Here is a 23,774-nt window from a genome sequence, read left to right as displayed (position 1 = left end):
GAGGGAATGGGGAACAAGAGGTGAGGGATGAGTTTAGTTCATGATGAGCATGAAATTAATGCACAATTCTTCGATTGTAATTTTTTTGTTGGGTGGGTGGTCGGGAAGAAGATTATTCTAGTGAATTGTGCAATGGAGCGTTTGGGCAGGAGCTGCAGATTCCAATGTCTGCTGGAGAGAAATTGAAGGGTGAGTCCAATCAGGCTGCACTCACAAGTGTCCCAAATAGCATTGCAAAGAGTCTTTGTGGCTCGTCTTGAAACATTTTATGAGTATGAATATGTAGTGTATCTGCATCGTATAAACCGAGGTGACTTTGTCCTAAAGCCCTGGTAATGCCCTGTTTTGTCAGGACTTTGTTGTTGAGCTGGCTTCCAATGAGAAATTCCTCAACTGTTGTAACTAGCAAACTTTTCTGTGACTTTGTTGCAGAAACACAGTGTTGAAGAGGTCCATCAGATTATTCTACAGTCTGGTTTGATCAAGCTGCTGGAGAGGAAATGCACCAAGGGGACAGGGTTCAGTAAACTGTGGCTGCTGTGTGACCTGGAGGTAAGAACAGCACACTCATCCAGCTTTGGATATCTAAATAACATGATTAATGTTTCTGTGATTATTTGATGGTCATCGTTGTGCAATTAATTTAGTTGCCAGAATGTGAGATGCTACAAACAGATCTGCACACTGCCATTTCCTGGCTTCATACTCCAGACTGGCCATAAAATTTGATGTGCAAAGTTCCTCCCATCCAGCGCCTGGAGATCATTCATGTGGTAAAATGAACTCCTCAAGAAATTTAGCTGTGTTGAATTTTGTACTTAATACTGCAACCAGTCAGATAGCTGTGTCTAGAATAAACCAAGTTCATGTAAAATTATAGACTTCAAACTTTAATCTCACTTTGTTCTTTGTTGTTACACCCCAAGACCCTGTCAATCATGATGTATTCATCTAAGAAGGAGATCAGTACCGCAGCTGAAGGGGCAGACACTGTGACAGAGGAGAAGGAACAAGTTTCAGATCATGAGTCTAAGAGCAGTGGCTCTGTGTTTGATCTCGATGAAACTAAACCCGATCCTTTGGAAGGCCTCGATGAAGCTACAAAAATCTTTTTCCAGGTATGGATGCAAACTTTTTAAATGTCTAATTGTTATGTTGAAGCTAACAACTATAAATAAAATGTAAAAACTATTCCATCCTGGTCATTTATTCGGGCTTTTTATTAATTGGACATTTTTACTTACTGAGCAGTGAGAGTTCGTGAATCTTATTTAAGGACCATTTGTGAGGTCCGGGTAACATTACTTTGAGATTATCTGTGCCACATCTATGTGTCTCACCATATTTGTCCCTAAAGATGGTAGCTTCTTTCTTGGTATTATTTCCAGTGGTGTCCAATGTCACCTCACCCAAGGTGCCCATTATATATGCAACACGTCATATAACACTATGTTTTGTGTGACAAATGGAGGATTTTAGGACTTCTAAATTAAGGGAATTTAAGGGTTAAAAGCCTGGAATCATAGTTTGTTTGACTGCAGTGGTCATGTTTGTAAAAAAGAATTTTGCTTTGTAAAGGCCTGGGAGCTTCGAGGAGCCAGAAGGTGAAATTGACGAAAAGAATATGGTTTTCAGTCTGGACTAATGCACTATGGTTTGACTGGGGAAAGTTCCTGGGGGGGGGGGGGGGGGGGGAGGTACTTTCAGTCTGCGGCGGTCATTTGTTTTTCAGCTTGGGGAGATTATATCATTGCTGGGTGGAGTCAGGGAATGCAGAGAGTCAGTTTTGGAGAAGGCTATGGAGTGAGAAGAGGTGAATTCTGATCTGTCTGACACTGAGTCTACAATTCTCTCACAGTGGGATAGTTATAAAGAGTAACAATATTTAAAGCAGAGCGGTATTGTTTGGGGTCAAGGAAGAAGCTGAAACATGTCAGGTAAACCAGCTTTTTGAAGATATTCAGCGAGAGTCTGAAGGGGTTCTAACAGGAGCCAAATCTGTTTTATAAAGCAAGTATTACACTACGCTGTGCTGATTTTAAGGGAGATTGAGAGCTGTATTTTTCTTTTCTTGTTGTTTAATGGGTAATTGAGTAGTAGTGTTTAAGGGCCAATTGTAACCTCTTTTCATGTGTGACGGTAAAGAGTTTAAGATTGCATTCATAATAAAGTTTTGTTTTTAAAGCAAAAATACCAAATCCTTTTTCTTTATGCAATCTCTGGAGTGAATTATTCTTTCCACACAGTCTTATAAATAAACTTAAATATTGGGGTTTTGGTCCAGTATCTTAGCCACTGTTGGGGTCTGGTCTGGGATCGTAATCGTTGCAAGGACATTGGAACTGAGTTTGCAGATATATCCAGCCCTGTGTGCACATGTGTGGATTTCCCTCCAGCACAGATCACCAGGCATCAATTAAGAGGAATGATTCTGAAATTAATTTGTCTCCTTGTCTTGAGGACATTGTAGTTGATTGTAGTACTCTGTTATCATTCTGACTGTAATCCCTAAACTTAGTACAGACTAGAGATTGATTCCACCCTGTATGGCTTGCTGTTGGCTAAGGAATCTCACTGAGCCTTTTGGGGGACTGCTGCTTCCTAAAAAATACAGAGTCATGTAAGCAAATGTAGAATTACATTTTTTTAATAAAGCATTTTCCATGCTTGAACCGGAAACATAACAATTTAAAAACGTTCTTAGACCTGACCCAATGGGATAGTAACTGATGCTTTACTTCCTAACTCCGTGGTCCCATGTTTTGAGACACAATCCTGTTTGGTCTTCACATCTGCTCCTATGTTCTCTTTATGGGGGAGGTGGTGGCGTATCGGCAATGTCACTGGACCTGAATTCAGATGCCCGGGCTAAGGTTATGGTGAGGTGGGTTCAAATCCCACCACGGCAGCTGGTGAAACTTAAATTGAGTTAATAATCTAGAATTGTACGGCTCTTCCCGGTAATGGTGACAGTGAAACCATTGTCAATTGTCATGAAAATCCATCTAGTTCACTAATGTCCTTTAGGGAAAAGAAATCTGTCATCCTTACCCAGTCCGGCCTACATGTGACTCCAGACCCACAGCAATGTAGTTGACTCTTAACTGTCCACTGAAATGATGTGACAATCCACTCGGCAACTAGGGATGGGCATAAAATCCCATGAAGGAAATAAATTAAGAAAGAAATGTTCTCAGATGGACCTACAGGTTAATGGGATTATTCCCTGACAAACTGCACGTCTTAGGGCAGCACAGTGGTTAGCACTGTTGCTTCACAGCTCCAGGGTCCCAGGTTTGATTCCCAGCTTGGGTCACTGTCTGTGCGGATTCTGCACGTTCTCCCTGTGTCTGCGTGGGTTTCCTCCGGGTGCTCCGGTTTCCTCCTACACTACAAAGATGTGCAGGTTAGGTGGATTGGCCATGCTAAATTGCCATTGCTGTCCAAAAAAGATTAAATGGGGTTATTGGGTTACGGGGACAGGGTGGAGGCGTGGGTTTAGGTAGGGTGCTCTTTCCAAGGGCTGGTGCAGACTTGATGAGCTGAATGGCCTCCTGCACTGTAAATTCCATGATTGGGTTACGGGGATAGGGTGGAGGCGTGGACTTAGGTAGGGTGCTCTTTCCAAGGGTTGGTGCAGACTCGATGAGCTGAATTGCCTCCTGCACTGTAAATTCTATGATTCTCACACAGTTGAATGCTACGTTAATAATGATATCAATGACAAAATTGTTGACTTTTGACATAGGGGCAGCAGGGTAGCATGGTGGTTAGCATAAATGCTTCACAGCTCCAGGGTCCCAGGTTCGATTCCCGGCTGGGTCACTGTCTGTGTGGAGTCTGCACGTCCTCCCCCTGTGTGCGTGGGTTTCCTCCGGGTGCTCCGGTTTCCTCCCACAGTCCAAAGATGTGCGGGTTAGGTGGATTGGCCATGCTAAATTGCCCGTAGTGTCCTAATAAAAATAAGGTTAAGGGGGGGGGGGGTTGTTGGGTTACGGGTATAGTGTGGATACGTGGGTTTGAGTAGGGTGATCATGGCTCTGCACAACATTGAGGGCCGAAGGGCCTGTTCTGTGCTGTACTGTTCTATGTTCTATGTTCACTTTTTCTTTCTCACTTGGTGAAAACTATTGTGGCAAAGACCCAATTCAGAAAGATTTAATGAAGCACTAAGATTCACAGACTGTACTCTTGTAGAAAGCCGTATTAATTTTTTTTTAATAAAAAAATTTAGTGTGCCCTATTTACTATTTCCAATTAAGAAGCAATTTAGCGTGGCCAGTCCTCCTACCCTGCACATCTTTGGATTTTGGGGACGAAAATCACGCAAACATGGGGAGAATGTGCAAACTCCACCCAGAGTCTGGATTGAACCTGGGACCTCGGCGCCGTGAGGCAGCAGTGCTAACCACTGCACCACTGTGATGCCCAGAAAGCCGTATTCATAATGGTTATTTCTGACTGAACTTTTGTTGTTCCACATATTGAAGGGAGGCAGCAATTGAGATATTTCTTTCTGTTATAAGGGAGATATGTTTTTCCGCAGATAACTCATGATGCTCTAAATGCACCTTTGCACATCTTACGAGCCATGTATGAACTTCAAATGAGAAAAACCGACTCCTTCTTCCTCGAAGTTCAAAAAAGGTGAGTATAAAATATTTGAATTGTGTGGAGTCCTGTCAACATCCTGCTGTGAAGAGTTCTGGGGCGGGATTCTCCCGTACCCGGCAGGGCGGGAGGTCCCGGTGGGACGGAGTGGTGTGAACCACTCCGGCGTCGGGCTGCCCCAAAGTTGCGGAATCCTCCGCACCTTCAGGGGCTAGGCCCGCCACGGAGTGGTTTGCGCCCCGCCAGCCGGCGGGAAAGGGGCTTGGCGCCACGCCAACCGGCACCAAATGGCCTCTGCCACCTGGCGCGAGTTGGTGCATGCGCGGGAGCGCCAGTGTGTGCTGGCGTCACCCCGCCCATGCGCAGAGGGCTTCACTTCCGCACTGGAAATGGCGGACCAGTACAGCCACCGGTGCGGAAGGATAGAGTGCCCCCATGGCACAGGCCCAGGCCACCATGGGGGCACCTCGCGGGGCCAGATCCCCCCCGTGCCCCCCCAAGAACCCCGGAGGCCACCCGCGCCGCCAGGTTCCACCGGTAAGGGACCTACTCCAATATACGCCGGTGGAACTGGCAAAAGACAGGCGGGTCTTCAGCCCATCGCGGGCCGGAGAAATCGGGCAGCCCCGGTGCCCATTGAGTCGCGTCGGACCCCGCCATTCTCCGAGGCGGGCGGCGATCGGAGAATCGCGCTCCGGTAGTTTGAGACAGTACAGCTTTAGTTGTAGAAAGTTTCGATACAATCCACTCAGATTTGGCCATCAAATTGCATGAAACCTCTGTTCGTAATGTTTGCTTTTAGGTGTATCATATTTCCCAAAAGCTTTCAAGCAGAACATTGTGTAGAAGGGGAGATATTTGTACACGTGACTTGCCCATTGATGCTTACACTCAGTCCATTGAAGCACCCTCAGCTCTTTGGATTATATAAAGTAATGTTAAAAGCATTACCTGTAATGGGAAAGCTTGGCTGAAATTAAATGAAAATGAAAATCGTTTATTGTCACAAGTAGGCTTCAAATGAAGTTGCTGTGAAAAGCCCCTAGTCGCCACATTCTGGTGCCTGTCCTGGTACGGGAATTGAACCGTGCTGCTACCCTGCCTTGGTATGCTTTAAAAGCCAGCGATTTAGCCCAGTGTGCTAAAGAACTGTTTCTTCTCAGTTCGAAGATTATAAAGCCCCACTTCAGTTCGAGAGCACACTATCTAGGCTGACCATAAGATGAAGGAGCAGAAGTAGACCATTCGTACCATCGAGTCTGCTCTGCCATTCAATGAGAATGGCACATCATCACTGTTCTAAAGGAGTGGCTGAATAAAAGATAGTCCTATCCGCTGAACATCATTGCAGTACTTAAGGAGTGCTTAATTGTTGAGTGAGGCCGTAGCCACTGGGCAGATGTTTGTAAAATATCCCATGGGAATATTTGAAGAAAAGCAGCAGAGTTCTTCAAGTGTACCAGCCAACATTTCTCCAACTCCTTATCTCGCTGGTGTTTTCAATGATTACACTTCAAATGTAACTAATTTGCTTTGAGACATGCTGACGGCAATATATAAATGCAAATTAGTTCTCTCTAACAGCTTTTGGGCAGCAGCATTGAATTGGTAAATTTGTCCAAGAACAGACTGAACCCAGATAATAGACACAGAATTTACAGTGCAGCAGGAGACCATTTGGCCCATCCAGTCCGCACCAGAAAGTCCAACCCACCTAGCCCACACCTCCACCCTATCCCCACAACCCAGTAACCCCACCTAACCTTTTTGGACACTAAAGGAAATTTATCATGGCCAATCGACCTAATCTGCACATCTTTGGACTGTGGGAGGAAACCGGAGCACCCGGAGGAAACCCATGCAGACCCGGGGAGAATGTGCAGACTCCGCACAGATAGTGACCCAAGCCGGGACTCGAACCCGGGACGCTGGAGCTGTGAAGCAATTGTGCTACTGTGCTGCCCATAGTATTGGCCTATTCAATTTGCAGCTGTATTAAATGTGCTGTTCGTGTAAGGAAGAAGCTGGGGAAACACCTCTAGAATACACAGTAGCTGATGAGCAGAAATCAAAGAGCTAAAGAATGGAGGAATGCCTCACATGTTAGTTTATGCATCCCATCGCATATTGGGTGCTGCATCCCAGTCAGTGTAATATTCCAGGTTTCCCCAAAGAGATGTGCTCTAACTTTTCAAAATGCAAAATGCATCGTCAATAAACCTTATTTACTAAGTGACCTGAAGCATTTTTGGGCTGTTTTCTCACAGGTTTGATGGTCACGTGATTGCTACAGACGAGGCAATCCAGTCAATGTCTTTGAAGTGGCAACCGAGCAAAGCATCGCGCACAGAAGACCACAGCACAAAAGCTGTCGACACTGACATGATGATTGTACCATGTGTGGTGTGTGCTTTTTCTTAGTTACTGACCTCTGTATTTAGCCTTCCAAGATCTAACTCGGTTTTTTCTGTGCCCCAAAATACTCAGCCCACCTTGAGGTTAAAACCTGGCTGCCAGGTTTCCGATCGGATCGCGTGTATAGTAGAATTTCAGGGTAAGGCGTTAGGCTGTCTCACGATTGAGAAATTGTAGGTATGTGAAGGAGTGGTGTTGCCTTGTAGAAATTGCTAAATGAAAGAGGAACAATTCTAAGATCTGCATGAGGTGTAGGCTTCTGGCTATATGGTAACTGCAGTATGAAAATCCCAGTGCAAAAATTTTCTTTGCAATTGATGGAAATTCCATTCACGGTGATTTATTCAAGTTTTATAAGTAATTTGATGCACTGGCCGCTCACCGACACCTTCTCAAGAGCAGTTAGGCATGAGCAATAAATGCTAGCCGAGCCAGTGATTTTCACATCCCAAGGACAAATAAATAAAAAATCTTAAATGGCGTTGGACCTGGAGATAGTTTGGCCATTGTGGTGCCAAAATCCAAAAAGTAATATGGCTAAATCTTTCAAGTGTGTTCTGACTCAAAGTTTTGGCCAGTGTAGGAGGTGCTGGTCGATGAACTGCAATAAAGGCACCCCTGGCACTGCACCACCGATGCAGTCGACACTTCAAATTACTTTGTACCTGAATCAAGTATCGCTTAATTCCTCAGCATTTCCTTTTCAGATGGCCGGATGTAGTGTGTAAGATTGAGAGGGGGGGGTTGGTTTTCCTGCGGGAGATTCCTTACTACTGGATTGTCAAAGAAAAAAATGTCCTGGGAATGATTTTAACCTCGGTCCAAAAGTAAACTGTAGTGCCTGAATAACCATTCCACAGGATTTAACCAGCTTTCTATCATATTCAAGACTTGTTGCTTTCAAATAATATCTGTGGGCATTCTTAATCGAGAATGTAGTATTTAATAATGCTATGTTGCACACACAGTAACCTGGTAAAAAATAGAAACTTTGAATGCTGGAAATCTGAAATGAAACAGACAATGCTGGAATTAGAACCTGTCCTGGTGGATCCTACCATTGAATTTTGCTTCTAAGGAATATATCTTTCTGGCACTGCTGGATGGATCCATTTAGATGTTAACGTTTTAATGGTCACAGAAAGCAGCAATGCTTGCTTGGGTCTTTTTAAGAGCTGTTGCACAGGACACCGCCATCAGGTGCACGATATCTCAAGGTCTGGATGGGACATTTGGCGCCATCTGTGTTCCATGTGCAGCTGAACTAATTGTATGGAACTTTAATACTTGTTGAATCCTGAGCTGAGCTCCAAAACTGATTTCTCACTCATCATCAAGATCCTACTTACACCCACCTCTGTCACCGCAGTTTCCTTCACACTTCTCCCATTCATAGCTGCTGAAACTCCATATATATACTTGCATTATCTGTTCGGCAACCACCTTCCTAGTCCTGAGTTCCACATTGGGCAAACCGTGACTTGTCCAAAACTCTGGTGCTCGTATCCTGCCCTGCATTATGTCCTGCTATCCCATCACCCTCGTCCACACTCAACTCCAGTGACTTCCCATCAATATCGTCCATTCCAAGCTAGATATTTGAGAATTGCGAAAAGTCCCTTGCAAGGTACAGTATGATAGCACCTCCTCAGATCAAAGACCATAGAACAGTAACATCAAGGCAGCATATGGAATCAAAGAAAATTGGAGTGATACAAGTACAATGGTCAGGCAGATTCAGCCCATTCTCCCTGACCTATCCCTTTCAAGAGGAAGTTGCATATATAGTTGAAAAGGAGGGATTTGCAGAGATATGGGGAAAGAGTGTGGTTTGCCACATATTTTATCAAATATATAATACCTTGCAATCTAGTTGTTTGAAACCTCAAGTGATCAATAAAGTCTCAGCCCAATAATTCTAAAGCTGTCTCCTGGGCATCCCTGAAATAAGTGTCCAAATCTAACATGTACTATGCAATGTTCATTTTTCCGGCAGGGTATACTTGCTGTATATGAGTGTCTATTACATGGGGAGGTTTAATGTTTTCTCAAAATATCTCTAAAGGAAGGTTGTCCTGTTTGAGACTTGTCTTCCCATACATCCCCGCCAAATTGGGCTGTCCCACTCCAGCAGTGTCTGGAGGATGCTATCCAGATGAAGGAAGACCCTACAAGTTAGATAAAGTAGTTCCTATTTTCCTATCCAATGCTGATGGATGGGCTGTGTATTTCCAGCATCTTCTGTTTTCATTTCGAATAACCCATTAATATCTTCTTGTACTAGTTCTGTGGTAAAATTGCGACACAACCCTTGTAACTTGCACTCACCAACATCACCCCCTTTCCACAGCACAAGATCATGGGAAAACTCTGCACACTGGTAAGTGGCCAGTCATTTCCACATTGAAGAAATCAAACCTACCTCACCTTGCGCATGCACTAAAGTCTAATTTTATATTTAACTGACTGATACAGCAGCAGCTTACATGCAGCTTTTAAAAAAAAAAATCCCACCAGTTCTCTTTTCAATTTTCCGTGTTCTGTTTATATGCAATTCTGTGCAAAAAGAAAATGTAGATTGAAATGGACAAAACTTTGGCAGCAGACTTCTGCATCAGAAGGATGGGCGTGTACCATGTTCCAACCATGTTGGTCAATTCGGGATAACATTAAGTTCATACTTTACATCAGAAATTTGCTAATAGCAGACTTGCATATAAATGGCTGGGTCGTAACTGAATTTAAGTTTTCTGTGCAAAAATCTTTCCTTTACTGTGCTCCTGGAATAAGGTCTGAATACTGCAATGTTCCTGCTGGCATGAGATTGGCGCTTTGGGTATATCAATGAGGGCATCTCCGAATGTTCTATCACCCTGACCTGAAAAGTGGGATGGGAAGTAAGAAGCTACTGCTCAAGAGTTTTCTCCTATATTAATCATCAAGGTGCTATGACCCCACCTCATCCACGCTTTAGTGAATGGAAAGCGGTTACCAGTGGTGCTCCACTAGGCTGTGTTGGGTCGCTGCTGTTTGTGGCAAAATGTGGTTTGGACTTAAATGTGGACGGCATGATTGGGAAATTTGCAGGTGACACAAAAATCATCCATGGAGTTTACAGTGAAGAGGATACCTGTGGACTGAAGCATGATACCAATAGTTTAGTTGAGGGGGTGGAAAAGTAGCAAATGAAATTCAGTTTGGAGAAGTGTGAGGTAATGAATTTTGGGAGGGCAAACAGCACACGAATACTCAGAGAGAGATGGAGGAAAGGATAGAACATAGAAAAATACAGCACAGAACAGGCCCTTCAGCCCACGATGTTGTGCCGAACTTTTGTCCTAGATTGCGAACAAATTAATCTACACCCCATCATTCTACCGTAATCCATGTACCTATCCAATAGCCGCTTGAAGGTCCCTAATGTTTCCGACTCAACTATTTCCACAGGCAGTGCATTCCACGCCCCCACTACTCTCTGGGTAAAGAACCTACCTCTGACATCCCCCCCTATATCTTCCACCATTTTCCTTAAATTTATGTCCCCTTGTAATGGTTTGTTCCACCCGGAGAAAAAGTCTCTGACGGTCTACTCTATCTATTCCCCTGGTCATCTTATAAACCTCTATCAAGTCGCCCCTCATCCTTCTCTGTTCAAATGAGAAAATGACAATTGCTTGGGACAATTCACACCTCTTTAACCTGGAGTTACCTCTCTCTCTGCATCTTTGATGATTTGATTGCCTGCAGGTGCTCGCATTCCGGGGCATCTCTGACTGTGTCTATATAAACATTTCTGGAACAAGCCTTTCCATTCACCTGAAGAAGGAGCCGTGCTCCGAAAGCTCGTGTTTGAAACAAACCTGTTGGACTTTAACCTGGTGTTGTAAGACTTCTTACTGTACAAATGAGAAAAGGCCTAGCACCCTCAACCTTTCCTTGTAAGACCTACTCTCCATTCCAGGCAACATCCTGGTAAATCTCCTTTGCACCTTTTCCAAAGTTTCCACATCCTTCCTAAAATGAGGCGACCAGAACTGCACACAGTACTCCAAATGTGGCCTTACCAAGGTTTTGTACAGCTGCATCATCACCTCACGGCTCTTAAATTCAATCCCTCTGCTAATGAACGCTAGCACACCATAGGCCTTCTTCACAGCTCTATCCACTTGAGTGGCAATTTTCAAAGATCTATGAACATAGACCCCAAGATCTCTCTGCTCCTCCAAATTGCCAAGAACCCTACCGTTAACCCTGTATTCCACATTCATATTTATCCTTCCAAAATGGACAACCTCACACTTTTCAGGGTTAAACTCCATTTGCCACTTCTCAGCCTAGCTCTGCATTCTATCTATGTTTCTTTGCAGCAGACAACAGCCCTCCTCACTACCCACAACTCCACCAATCTTCGTATCGTCTGCAAATTTACTGACCTACCCTTCAACTCCCTCATCCAAGTCATTAATGAAAATCACAAACAGCAGAGGACCCAGAACTGATCCCTGCGGTACGCCGCTGGTAACTGGGCTCCAGGCTAAATATTTGCCATCCACCACCATTGTCTGACTTCTATCGGTTAGCCAGTTTGTTATCCAACTTGCCACATTTCCCACTATCCCAGGGGTGGGCAAACTTTTCCATGCAAGGGCCACATTCAGAAATTCACAATTCACAAAGGGCCGCATAGTATATTAAGTAAAATAATTACTTCACCCGGTTATGATTCTGGGCGCCTCATATGGAACATGGAACAGTACAACACAGAACAGGCCCTTCGGCCCTCGACGTTGTGCCGAGCAATGATCACCCTACTCAAGTCAACGTATCCACCCCATACCAGTAAGTAACCCAACAGCCCCCCCCCCCCATTAACCTTAAAAAAAAAAAAAAAATTTTTTTTAAAACTTTTTTTTTAAAACAAATTTTTTTTTTTTTTTTAATGACTTGGTGGGCAGCAGAAATACCTTTGGCGGGCCGTAGTTTGCCCACCCTTGCACTATCCCATGCCTCTTTACTTTCTGTCAAATGCGTCACTAAAATCCATGTACACTCCAACCACTGCTTTACCTTCATCCATGTGCTTGGTCACTTCCTCAAAGAATTTAATAAGACTGGTGAGGCAAGACCTACCCCTCACAAATCCGTGCTGACTATCATTAATCAAGCAATGTCTTTCCAGATGCTCAGAAATCCTATCCCTCAGTACTCTTTCCAATTCTTTACCTACCACCGAAGTAAGACTAACTGGCCTGTAATTCCCAGGGTTATCCCTATTCCCCTTTTGAACAGGGCACGACATTCGCCACTCTCCAATCCCCTGGTACCACCACTGTTAACAGCGAGGACGAAAAGATCATTGCCAATGGCTCTACAATTTCATCTCTTGCTTCCCATAGAATCCTTGGATATATCCCGCCAGGACCAGGGGACTTGTGTATCCTCAAGTTTTTCAAAATGCCCAACACATCTTCCATCCTAACAAGTATCTCCTCGAGCTTACCAGTCTGTTTCACACTGTCCTCTCCAACAATATGGCCCCTCTCGTAAATACTGAAGAAAAGTACTCGTTCAAGACCTCTCCTATCTCTTCAGACTCGATACACAATCTCCCACTGCTGTCCTTGATCGGACCCACCCTCGCTCTAGTCATTCTCATATTTCTCACATATGTGTAAAAGGCCTTGGGGGTTTTTCTTGACTCTACCCGCCAAAGATTTTTCATGCCCTCTCTTAGCTCTCCTAATCCCTTTCTTCAGTTCCCTCCTGGCTATCTTGTATCCCTCCAGCGCCCTGTCTGAACCTTGTTTCCTCAGCCATACATAAGTATCCTTCTTCCTCTTAACAAGACATTCAACCTCTCTTGTCAACCACGGTTCCCTCACCCGACCATCTCTTCGCTGCCTGACAGGGACATACATATCAAGGACACGTAGTATCTGTTCCTTGAACAAGTTCCACATTTCAATTGTGTCCTTCCCTGACAGCCTATGTTCCCAACTTATGCACTTCAGTTCATGTCTGACAGCATCGTATTTACCCTACTCCCAATTGTAAACCTTGCCCTGTTGCACGCACCTATCCCTCTCCATTACTAAAGTGAAAGTCACAGAATTGTGGTCACTACCTCCAAAATGCTCCCGCACTAACAAATCTATCACTTGCCCTATTTCATTACCAAGTACCAAATCCAATATGGCCTCCCCTCTGGTCGGACAAGCTACATACTGTGTTAGAAAAGCTTCCTGGACACACTGCACAAACACCACCCCATCCAAACTATTTGATCTAAAGAGTTTCCACTCAATGTTTGGGAAGTTGAAGTCACCCATGACTATTACCCTGTGACTTCTGCACCTTACCAAAATCTGTTTCCCAATCTGTTCCTCCACATCTCTGCAGCGATTGGGGGGCCTATAGAAAACTCCCAACAAGGTGACTGCTCCTTTCCTATTTCTGACTTCAACCCATACTACCCCAGTAGGCCGATCATCCTCGAACTGCCTTTCTGCAGCTGTTATACAATCTCTAATTAACAATGCCACCGCCCCCCCCACCTCTTTTACCGTCCTCCCTAATCTTATTGAAACATCTATAACCAAGGACCTCCAACAACCATTTCTGCCCCTCTTCTATCCAAGTTTCCGTGATGGCCACCACATCGTAGTCCCAAGTACCGATCCATGCCTTAAGTTCACCCACCTTATTCCTGATGCTTCTTGCGTTGAAGTATACACACTTCAACCCATCCCCGTGCCTGCAAGTGCTCTCCTTTGTCAGTGTTACCTTCCCCACTGCATCACTACGTGCTTTGACGTCCTGAACATCGGCTACCTTAGTTGCTGGACTACAAGTCCGGTTCCCATTCCCCTGCCAAATTAGTTTAAACCCTCCCGAAGAGTACTAGCAAACCTCCCTCCCAGAATATTGATGCCCCTCTGGTTTGGATGCAACCCATCCTGCTTGTACAGGTCCCACCTTCCCCAGAATGTGCTCCAATTATCCAAATACCTGAAGCCCTCCCTCCTACACCATTCCTGCAGCCATGTGTTCAACTGCACTCTCTCCCTATTCCTAGCCTCGCTATTACGTGGCACCGGCAACAGACCAGAGATTACAACTCTACCTGTCCTGGCTTTTAACTTCCAGCCTAACTCCCTAAACTCGTTTATTACATCCACACTCCTTTTCCTACCTACATCGTTGGTACCAATGTGCACCACGACTTCTGGCTGCTCACCCTCCCCCTTCAGGATCCTGAAGACGCGATCCGAGACATCCCTGGCCCTGGCACCCGGGAGGCAACATACCTTCCAAGAGTCTCGCTCGCGATCACAGAATCTCCTATCTATTCCCCTAACCATTGAGTCTCATATCACGATTGCTTTTCTATTCTCCCCCCTTCCCTTCTGACCCCCAGAGCCAGACTCAGTGCCTGAGACCTTGCCGTCAGGACTTTCCCCCGGTAGGTCATCCCCCCCCCCCCCCCCCCCAACAGATCCAAAACGGTATACTTGTTTTGAAGGGGAACGACCGCGAGGGACCCCTGCACTGTCTGCCCGTTCGTTTTCTTACCCCTGACTGTAACCCAGCTACTCTTGTCCTGTACCTTGGGTTAGCTACCTCCCTGTAACTCTTCTCTATTACCCCCTCTGCCTCCCGGATGATCCGAAGTTCATCCAGCTCCAGTTCCCTAACACGGTCTCTGAGGAGCTGGAGTTGGGTGCACTTCCCGCAGGTATAGTCAGCGGGACACTGGTGGTATCCCTGACCACCCTCATCCTACAGGAGGAGCATGCAACTGTCCTAGCCTCCATCCCCTCTTACCTTACAGAATACAGCTGCACTGTGGACCAACTGGAACTCCGCCCTCTGTCTCTGCTCCCAGTCAGCTGCAGTCTCTGTAAACTCCTGGCTCCCTTCACGCTCTGAGGAAATGTAGGGAATGAAACGAAAGGAGCACCTTACTCCCTCCTCACCTAACTCCCTCCTCACCTAACTCCCTCCTCACCTAACTCCCTCCTCACCTAACTCCCTCAGTCACCAAACTCCCTCAGTCACCAAACTCTCACTGTAGCACTCAAATGCACCAAAATTCAGCACTCAGTGCAAACACTGAGACCTTGGAGGTGGTTAAAAAAAAAGCATATGGAATGCTTTCCTTTATTGGGCGAGGTATTGAATACGAAAGCAGGGATGTAATGCTGGAAATGTATAAAATGCTGGTTAGAGCTGGAGTTTTGTTCTGATCACAGCATTACAGGAAGGACATAAACAGTCTGGAGAGAGTACAGAGGAGATTTACAAGAATGTTGCCAGGGCTGGGAAATTGCAGCTTTGACGAAAGTTTAGGTAGGCTAGAGTTGTTTTCCTTAGAACAGCGAAGGTGAGGGGTGACTTGATTAGGGTGTACAAAATTATGAGTGGACAGGAAAGACTTGTTTCCCCGAACGGAGAGGCCAATTAAAAGACTTAAGGTGATTGGTAGGAGGATCAGAGCAGATATTAGGAAAAACTTTTTCACACAGGTGGAAGGTGTCTGGAATTCGCTGCCTGGTTTGGTGGTTTAGACAGAAGCCTTCAACTCCTGGATTGACATCTGATGCTGCAATCTACAATGAACCGAGTGCTGGAAGGTGGGGTTAGAAGGTGGGGTTAGAATGGGAGGCTAGTTTTTTTTCAGCCAATGCGGACACAATGGGCTGAATGGCCTCTTTCCATGGCATAAAATGTACGAGTCTTCAGTAACTGCAGTCATCTGTGTTCCTTGTTTATATATTCCTCGTCTGTGCCTGTTCATACAGTGTTATGTTAGATTTCCTACTATTGGTAATTCTCACGTAGTTATGCAGGTCATCCCTAACCGAGATCCTGAACTGCCCCAGCAAACATCAGAGAATGTCCCTTTAATTTTTCATTTCTTTCCGTCTTTACCTTCCCTATTGCAACATATATTGGGATGCAGATCTGAGGTTATTTTTCTCAAGTGGTTACACTCAATGGGCTGCATTTTGTTAATGTGCTGGGTATTTGGACATGGAGCTGAAAAGCCCAAACCCACTACACAGTTTGTAGCATCCCTGTCTGGTTTTACGTCTGACCGGCAACAAATTAGTTGCTGTCAGGGCTGCCATCCCTTTAAAGGATGGCCGAAAGATGGCCACTCACTGCCCGAATGGATGGTAGAGGGCATCCCACTCCTGTCCTAACAACATTTAAGAAGCATTTAGATGAGCACTGGAAACGTCACAGCATATGGACCAAGTGCTGGAAAATGGGATTAAAATGGATCGGTGTTTGAGGGCCAGCGCAGACACGATGGACTGAAGGGTTTCTTTTTACATAGAACATAGAACATTACAGCGCAGTACAGGCCCTTCGGCCCTTGATGTTGCGCCGACCTGTGAAACCACTCTAAAGCCCATCTACACTATTCCCATATCATCCATATGTTTATCCAATGATCATTTAAATGCCTTTAATGTTGGTGAGTCCACTACTGTTGCAGGCAGCTATTCCACGCCCTTACTACTCTCCTCATAGGATAAGTTGTTCATTCCAGGGATTCTTGTGAACCTCCTCTGGACCCTTTCCAACGCCAGCACATCCTTCCTTAGATATGGGGCCCAAAACTGCTCACAATACTCCAAATGGGGTCTGACTAGAGCCTTATATAGCCTCAGAAGTACCTCCCTGGTCTTGTATTCTAGCCCTCATGACAAGAATTCTAACATTGCATTTGCCGGGGCAATTTTTGTGCAGTAAAACTCTATGACCTGTTCCCAGGAGCCACTGGGAGCAGGGGCCAGAGCTGGGACTGCACCTGGAAGCAAATGACACCTTGGCAGCAGGCTGCAATCCTAAACAGGGAAGAGCCATCTGGGGACAACAATACCAGTCAGGTAATGGGCCTTAGCAAGCGGGTGAAGGAGTTGGTGAGGGCAGAGGAGGTGGGGCCCCTTATTGCCAAGTGGGTCCCCTTAGTGGGCTACAGAGTGCCTGATTAAGAGGGCACCCCATTCCTGTCCTCAAGTACACAGGGAAGCCACCAGGATTCACTAGATTGTCTCCCCATGCTGATGGTAAAATGTCAGTGGTGGCAGGAAGTGACCATTAATTAGCCACGTCTATTGTTCGATTGACCTCTAAGTTAGAGGAATGTCCTCCACCTTCTGCACTGCTGGTAAAATAACATGGCACCGGGAAGATGACCAGCATGACACCCTCCAGACATCCCTCGCCATTTTATGCACCCCCCCCCCCCCCCCCCCCCCCCACCCCAAACACACACACACACAACACCTAGCCTATCCCTAGAGGGTTGATAATATCCATCCCATTGTGTCAGGCTAGACAGCAGGTGGCAAGCCTATTCTTCACCAATGTAAACATACTCAAATGCATTTTCGTTGGTGTTGGATGGAGTTTTAATTAATTCTGGCACCTCGTGTCAGCATTCGACATCCCAAGTTAAGTAAAGTGCAACCAGCATAAAGCCCCTCAGCCTGAGGTTCCAACCTTCAGTGCCTCTACTTTAACGGAATTATACTTTTCTGTATCCCACACCAGCCAACCTAAGGCCTATCAGAGTGACTTTTCCCATTCCAAACAAATTGGGACCATTTTAGCTGAATGGGAACAAGGATCTAGATTGATACTTCCCAGCTTCATTTCACAAATAACCCTTGCAGTTTGGAGATTTGAGATCAGGCCAGATTTGAATTCTCGTCCAAGTTGAAAATCCACCACACCACTCAGCTAGCCAACTTTACCAAATTGCATTTTCTTGTGAAAATGTTGTGTTGGAGTTAAGCACACCAGAAAAAACAGCAGTCGTATACTGTTTCAGAAATCATTATCCTGCCATATTTCTCATGATTTGTGAATTATATGGGTTGGCTATAGATTCTAGTAACACAGAGTTTGTTACTGGACTAGTAATCCAGAGGCCTGGACTAATGAGTCTAGACTAATCCAGAGACATGAGCTCAAATTCCAAAATTACAGATAAGTATTTTTAAAAATTCAATTAATTAAATACATTTGGAATAAAATGCCAGCATTAGTGACTAGAAAACAATTGAATTGTCATAACAACCCACCTAGTTCACTTAGCCTATATTTGAGTCCAGATTCTCAGCAATGTGGGTAACACAACTTCCCTCTGCCATGACCTAGCAAGTCTCACAGTTGTATTTAATAAGGCACCTTACCAACATCTTCGAGAGGGCAATTTGGATGCAAAATAAATGTTGGCCATGGCAATGAATAACTTCATGCCCCATGAATAACTAAAAGTAAAGTACAACCATATTGACATCCTATAGTAAAGTGCCAACACGAAAGGAATAATAGCTGATTGAGGCACAGGCTCATTGTTCCGACTCATGACTGACTTCCATATCTCTTCCCTGTTGCTATGGCAGGATTGAGACCAGGGAGAAGTCTTGTGGTGCAGTGAACTGGGCAGAAAATCCCAGCAGAGTTACACCATGCACCCCGCGCTATCAGATTGGCTGAATTAAAGCATTAGAAATTAGAGTAAATTATGGTAAAATGTCCAGAAACTTAAACTAGTCATTCCGTTCAGAAGGATCCCGCTGTATTTATTTTAAAACATCAACATTTTGAGACTTGTGTTTAATTCATTTATAAATTTAGTTCCGTCAGTGCTAATGAGGCTTGCTCCCGTTGGGATACAATTTCACAGGTTTGCTCACCTGGAGTACCTCAAGAAGCTAACCAGTAAGCATACCCCATGAGCACTGGCTATCCATTCCCTCTTTGGGAACAGTAAAAATCTGTTCTTCATTTGACTAGAAGGCTGCAGCAAGAGTGATTCGAAATGCTGACTTGTGTTTCTGGGCAAAGGGTACTTACTGAAGTCCACGATTCCTATGCCCCATGACCGGTCTGTTTAGGCCTGTCTTTATCATAAAGCCATCATAGGAGCTGGAGTGGGCCATACAGGTGCCAGAATGTGGCAACTAAGGGATTTTCACAGTGACTTCATTGCAGCCTACTTGTGACAATAAAGATTATTTAAATTTAAATAATTGACCGAGCATCAATTTCCATTTGAGGAAGAAGAGTTCCAAACTTCTTCCACTTTTTCTGCTACTTTTTAATGTGGAGCAGCTATTCCTCAACTCCTATCAGTGGAAGATGGCTTATTTTTATCTACCTGATCTGTGGCCTTTAATATCTTGAAAATTTGAATCAAATATTCCCTTAACCGTCTAAATTCCAGAGAACATAACCCTAGTTTGTGTAATATCCCCTTGTAATCTAACCCTTGGAGTCCAGGTATCATCTAATAAATCTACACTGCACTCCCTTCAAGGTCAGTGCATTCTCCCTGAAGTGTGGTGCCCTGAATTGAACTCAAGGCATGATCTGGCCAGAGCTTAGTATAACTGTAGCATAACTGCTACCTTCTTGTATTCTATTCCTGTAGCTATGTAGACCATCATTCTATTATCCTTTTTTGATTAATTTCAACTCTCTATAACATTTTGATGACCTGTGTACCTGGATCTCCCCCTCAAGTCTCTTTGAGTTTTTAACTTTTATTCATCCATTTTAGATCCAAAGTGGATGACCTCACACTTGTATTGAACTCCATTTGCCACAGTTTTTCCCATTCACTTAATCTATTAGCTATCTCTTTGTAATTTTATGCTTCTATCCAGACTGCTTACAATCAAGGCAGTAACACTTGTATTTAGTAGGCAGTGATTGGCAACACCCTTGTAATATTGTCCAACTGCATTACTTTTTCACTGACTATAGTAGTTTTAATTTTTGTGCAGAAAAATCATAATCCCTTAATGGTCCATTTATAGGTCATTTTTCTTGTAGAATTTACAATGTCAGTACAATTTGATTTTGTAGAATCGGGAAGAACTTAATTCAACCCACCAATACACATGATTGCTCTTTGAAAGAGCTGCCATCTCTTTCCTTGTAGTCCTGGTATGAATGTTTCCCTTCAAATATTGACCCAATATCCTTTTGAAAGTTACATTGAATCTGCGTCTACCACACATTCAGGCCGTGCATTCCAGATTGTAATAATAATCTTTATTAGTGTCACAAGTAGGCTTACATTAACACTGCAATTAAGTTACTGTGAAAATCCACTAGTCTCCACACTCCTGCGCCTGTTCGGGTACACAGAGGGAGAATTCAGAATGCCCAATTCACCTAACAGCACGTCTTTCGGGACTTGTGGGAGGAAACCAGAGCACCCAAAGGAAACCCACGCAGACACAGGGAGACCATGCAGACTCCGCACAGACAGTGACCCAAGCAGGAATCGAACCTGGGACCCTGGTGTTGTGAAGCAACAGTGCTAACCACTGTGCTACTGTGCCACCAAGCTCACGTTGCTTTTGGATCTTTTGCCATTCACCTTAAATCTGTGCCTATGGACCCTGTTGCTAGTTGGAATAGTTTGTCCTTAACTAGCCTCAGTGAAAATCCTTGGTGATTTCGAACATCTTTATCAATCTCTCCTTGACCTCCTTTGCCCTAAAGAGAGAGATCCAAATTTCTCTAGTTTCTCCATCCTCCTGATTGTTTCAATTTCTGGCACCATTCTAATAACTCTCTGCATCCGTTCTGAGACTTTGACATCCTTCCTAGAGTTTGGTACGCAGAATTGAACACACTAATTCAGCTGGGACTTCACTGGTGTTTTATAAATAAACTGCACAATTTCTTTACTTTTGTACTCCACTAAAGCTGACAATATTATAAATGCTTAAAATGAATGATCTGCCATGGGGAACGATTTGAGATTACTGTGATTTGTTTATTGCTGACCTGAAATACTCTGGGTGCTGAGATTTTCTCCATGCAAATTCTTCGAAGGATTGTAAAATAAATATGAACATGCAAATAGATGATGAATAGCCAAGGTTTGCTTGAAATTATGTTCAAATTTGACTGTAATTATTTTGTGCATTTTTTTAAACATGGGTAGGTGAATCTAACCTGTCTGTTTTAACAGTCCAAGCCTCTGCGATGTGAGAAGGCAACAGAGGAGACCAATCCTGTGACACAGAAACTGATAACCAATACTGAAAGTGACCTGCAGCTCAGCTTTGCCAAACAACGACGGACTAAAAGCTCCATGCTGCTGCACAAAGAGCTCGACACGCGCAGCAAAAGGACAGCGCGTGACTACCTGTACAAAGTCAATGAAGCCATCTCCATACTGTATGCCAGGCATGTGCTAGCTTCTCTGTTAGCTGACTGGCCAAGTGGAGTGCCGATCACAGAGGAGGTACTGGGTCTCAGCTGCCCATCTCACATGGCCTACATACTTGACTTGCTCATGCAACTTGAGGAAAAACAGCTTTGGGAAAAGGTTGGTAATGAGTGTTCAAGCTTACCAGTTAGGTTCGTGGGTTACTAAGCAACGTTTTAGTCAGGCATGTTCTTCTTCGTAGGCTTGTTGTCACATCTTCCCTTGTGCCAGGCAGAATACATAATCACTAGTGAAAGCAGAACGTTACTATTTGCTATTAAAAGAATGACTTTCCTTTCTTTAACAATTGTCAGAACATTCCCTAAACACTTTAAAAGCATAGATGAGGTGACATTGGTGCAGTGGTAATGGACCAGGCTAATGCTCTGGGGACACAGGTTCAAATCCCACCACGGCAACTGGCGTCTGGAATTAAAAACTAGACCATGAAACCATTGTCAATTTTTGCAAAAACCCAACCTCGTTCACGGTACGGTAGCACAGTGGTTAGCACAGTTGCTTCACACCTCCTGGGTCCCACGTTCGATTCCCAGCTTGGGTCACTGTCTGTGCGGAGTCTGCACATTCTCCCCGTGTTTGCGTGGGTTTCGTCCGGGTGCCCTGGTTTCCTTCCACAGTCCAAAGATGTGCAGGTTAGGTGGATTAGCCCTGCTACATTGCCCCTTAGTGTCCAAAAAGGTTAGGTGGGGTTACGGGGATAGGATGGAGGTGTGGGTAGAGAGGCTTGAGTAGGGTGCTCTTTCCAAGGGCTGGTGCAGACTCGTTGGGCCTAATGGCCTCCTGCACTGTAAGTGGTAAGACTAATGTCCTTTAGGGAAGGAAATCTGCCGTCTTTGGCAGATCTAGTCTACATGTGACTCCATGTCTACAACATGTGGTTGACACTTAATTTTGCTATGAAATGGCCTTGCAAGCTACTCTCTCTGTAAGAAGAGATGGGCAGCAAATGCTCAGCATGCCATCCCATGAATGAGGGAAAAAGGGCTGCGCGTAATGTAGGAAATTAGTCTCTTTTTTCCCCCCCCTTTACCAACATGCCCACCACCCATCCACCCTCTCCCTACCTCTTGTCTCTCCCCATGATGATACGTTTGACAATCAAACATCCACATGGTTGAAAAAAAAAATCTGTGATCAGATTTACTAGCCATAATGGCTAAGCATGAATAAATTAAAAGTGCTAACGTAGGAGGAGCTACCAGCAGAAAACCAAGCAATCAAACCATACAAATGTTTTCCTATTCCTAACAGAATCACTATTTGGAGCTGAATTGACCGCAGCCTGGAACTTTCCTATTATGTATTCCTCCCCTTTTTACCTAGACAGTTTACTTTCTGGTTTATATATTTACTATTTTCTTTTCCTTATTTGCATCAGATTCTGCAGAAAGTGCTGCTCGGTTGTAGTGAGAATATGCTGGGGTCTCTGGCCGTGACTGCCTGTCAGTTTATGGAAGAGCCAGGAATGGATGTCCAAGTCAAGGAGTCCAAGCATCCATATGACAACAATGCTACAATTGAGGTATTTCAGCATCTTTAATATGTATTGTGGTTAATTCAGATGTGCGATTGGGCTACCATAGATGATGAGTGTTTGGTGTAAACAGTGATATGAAAGCATGACAGAGAAAATCCACAATTTACAGTGTAATTTGACATGCAACAAGGTACATTAATTTATTCGGTGCCTTTCAAATCGGCAGGACATTAAAGCACTGTTGTATTGTAAGAAACATGTCTGCCATTTGGTGCACAGCAAACTTCCATGAACAGCAATGAATGAATGACCAATTAAATTGTCTTCCGTGAAGTTCGTTTGAGGGATGTGTGTTTGGCCAGGAGAACTCATCTGCTCTTGGTCAGAGACCCGTGGAGTCTTTTGCATCAACCATATTGTCCCTCGATTTAAAAAAAATTATGGATTTGTATTCAACTTTTATCAATTTTATAGATCACAAATTGCATGACAAACCAGTTGTCTACCCCATTGAACTCAAGGCCAGCAACATGGGTTCAATTCTTGAACCACCCGAGGTTATCCATGAAGGCCCCACCTTCTCAACCTTGCCCCTCGCCTGAGATGTGGTGAACTTCAGGTTAAATCACCACCAGTCAGCTCCCGCCCTCAAAGGGGAATGCAGCCTCTGGTCACCTGGGACAATGGCGACTTTACAAATGACTTAGACGAGGGGACTGAATGTTACATATCCGAGGCTGCTGATGATACAAAACTGGATGTGAATATAACAGTGAGGAGGAGGGGAAGAGGCTGCATAGGAATATATAGATCAGCTAAGTAATTGAGCAAGAAGATGGCAGATGGCGTATAATGTGGAGAAGTGTGCAATTATCCACTTTGATAGAAAGAATGAAAAGACGGAATATATTTAAACGGCAAGAGACTAGTAATTGTTGGTGTTCAGAAGGATTTGGATATCCTTGTACGTAAATTACAACGTTAACATGCAGGTTCGAC

At 44.4% G+C, this 23,774-nt stretch overlaps 1 protein-coding gene across 3 annotated transcripts in view; it reads left to right on the top strand.

Annotated features, from left to right (window-relative positions):
• The window catches only part of zzef1 (zinc finger, ZZ-type with EF hand domain 1), a 371,817-nt gene that overhangs the window by 276,621 nt on the left and 71,422 nt on the right, over positions 1–23,774 (top strand). For 2 of the 3 annotated variants that reach the window (XM_038813628.1, XM_038813629.1), the window contains exons 45-51: positions 433–552; positions 927–1,118; positions 4,547–4,647; positions 6,879–7,014; positions 9,377–9,406; positions 21,038–21,397; positions 22,677–22,820. In XM_038813628.1, coding sequence (XP_038669556.1) covers positions 433–552; positions 927–1,118; positions 4,547–4,647; positions 6,879–7,014; positions 9,377–9,406; positions 21,038–21,397; positions 22,677–22,820 — 1,083 coding nt within the window. The remainder of the gene's footprint in view (positions 1–432; positions 553–926; positions 1,119–4,546; positions 4,648–6,878; positions 7,015–9,376; positions 9,407–21,037; positions 21,398–22,676; positions 22,821–23,774) is intronic. The other variant, XM_038813630.1, reaches the window with a different exon arrangement.

Source organism: Scyliorhinus canicula, chromosome 12 (genome assembly GCF_902713615.1).
Source record: "Scyliorhinus canicula chromosome 12, sScyCan1.1, whole genome shotgun sequence".
NCBI classification, from domain to species: domain Eukaryota; kingdom Metazoa; phylum Chordata; class Chondrichthyes; order Carcharhiniformes; family Scyliorhinidae; genus Scyliorhinus; species Scyliorhinus canicula.
Note: the sequence above shows the minus strand (reverse complement) of the source record. Positions and strands in the feature narration are given on the sequence as shown.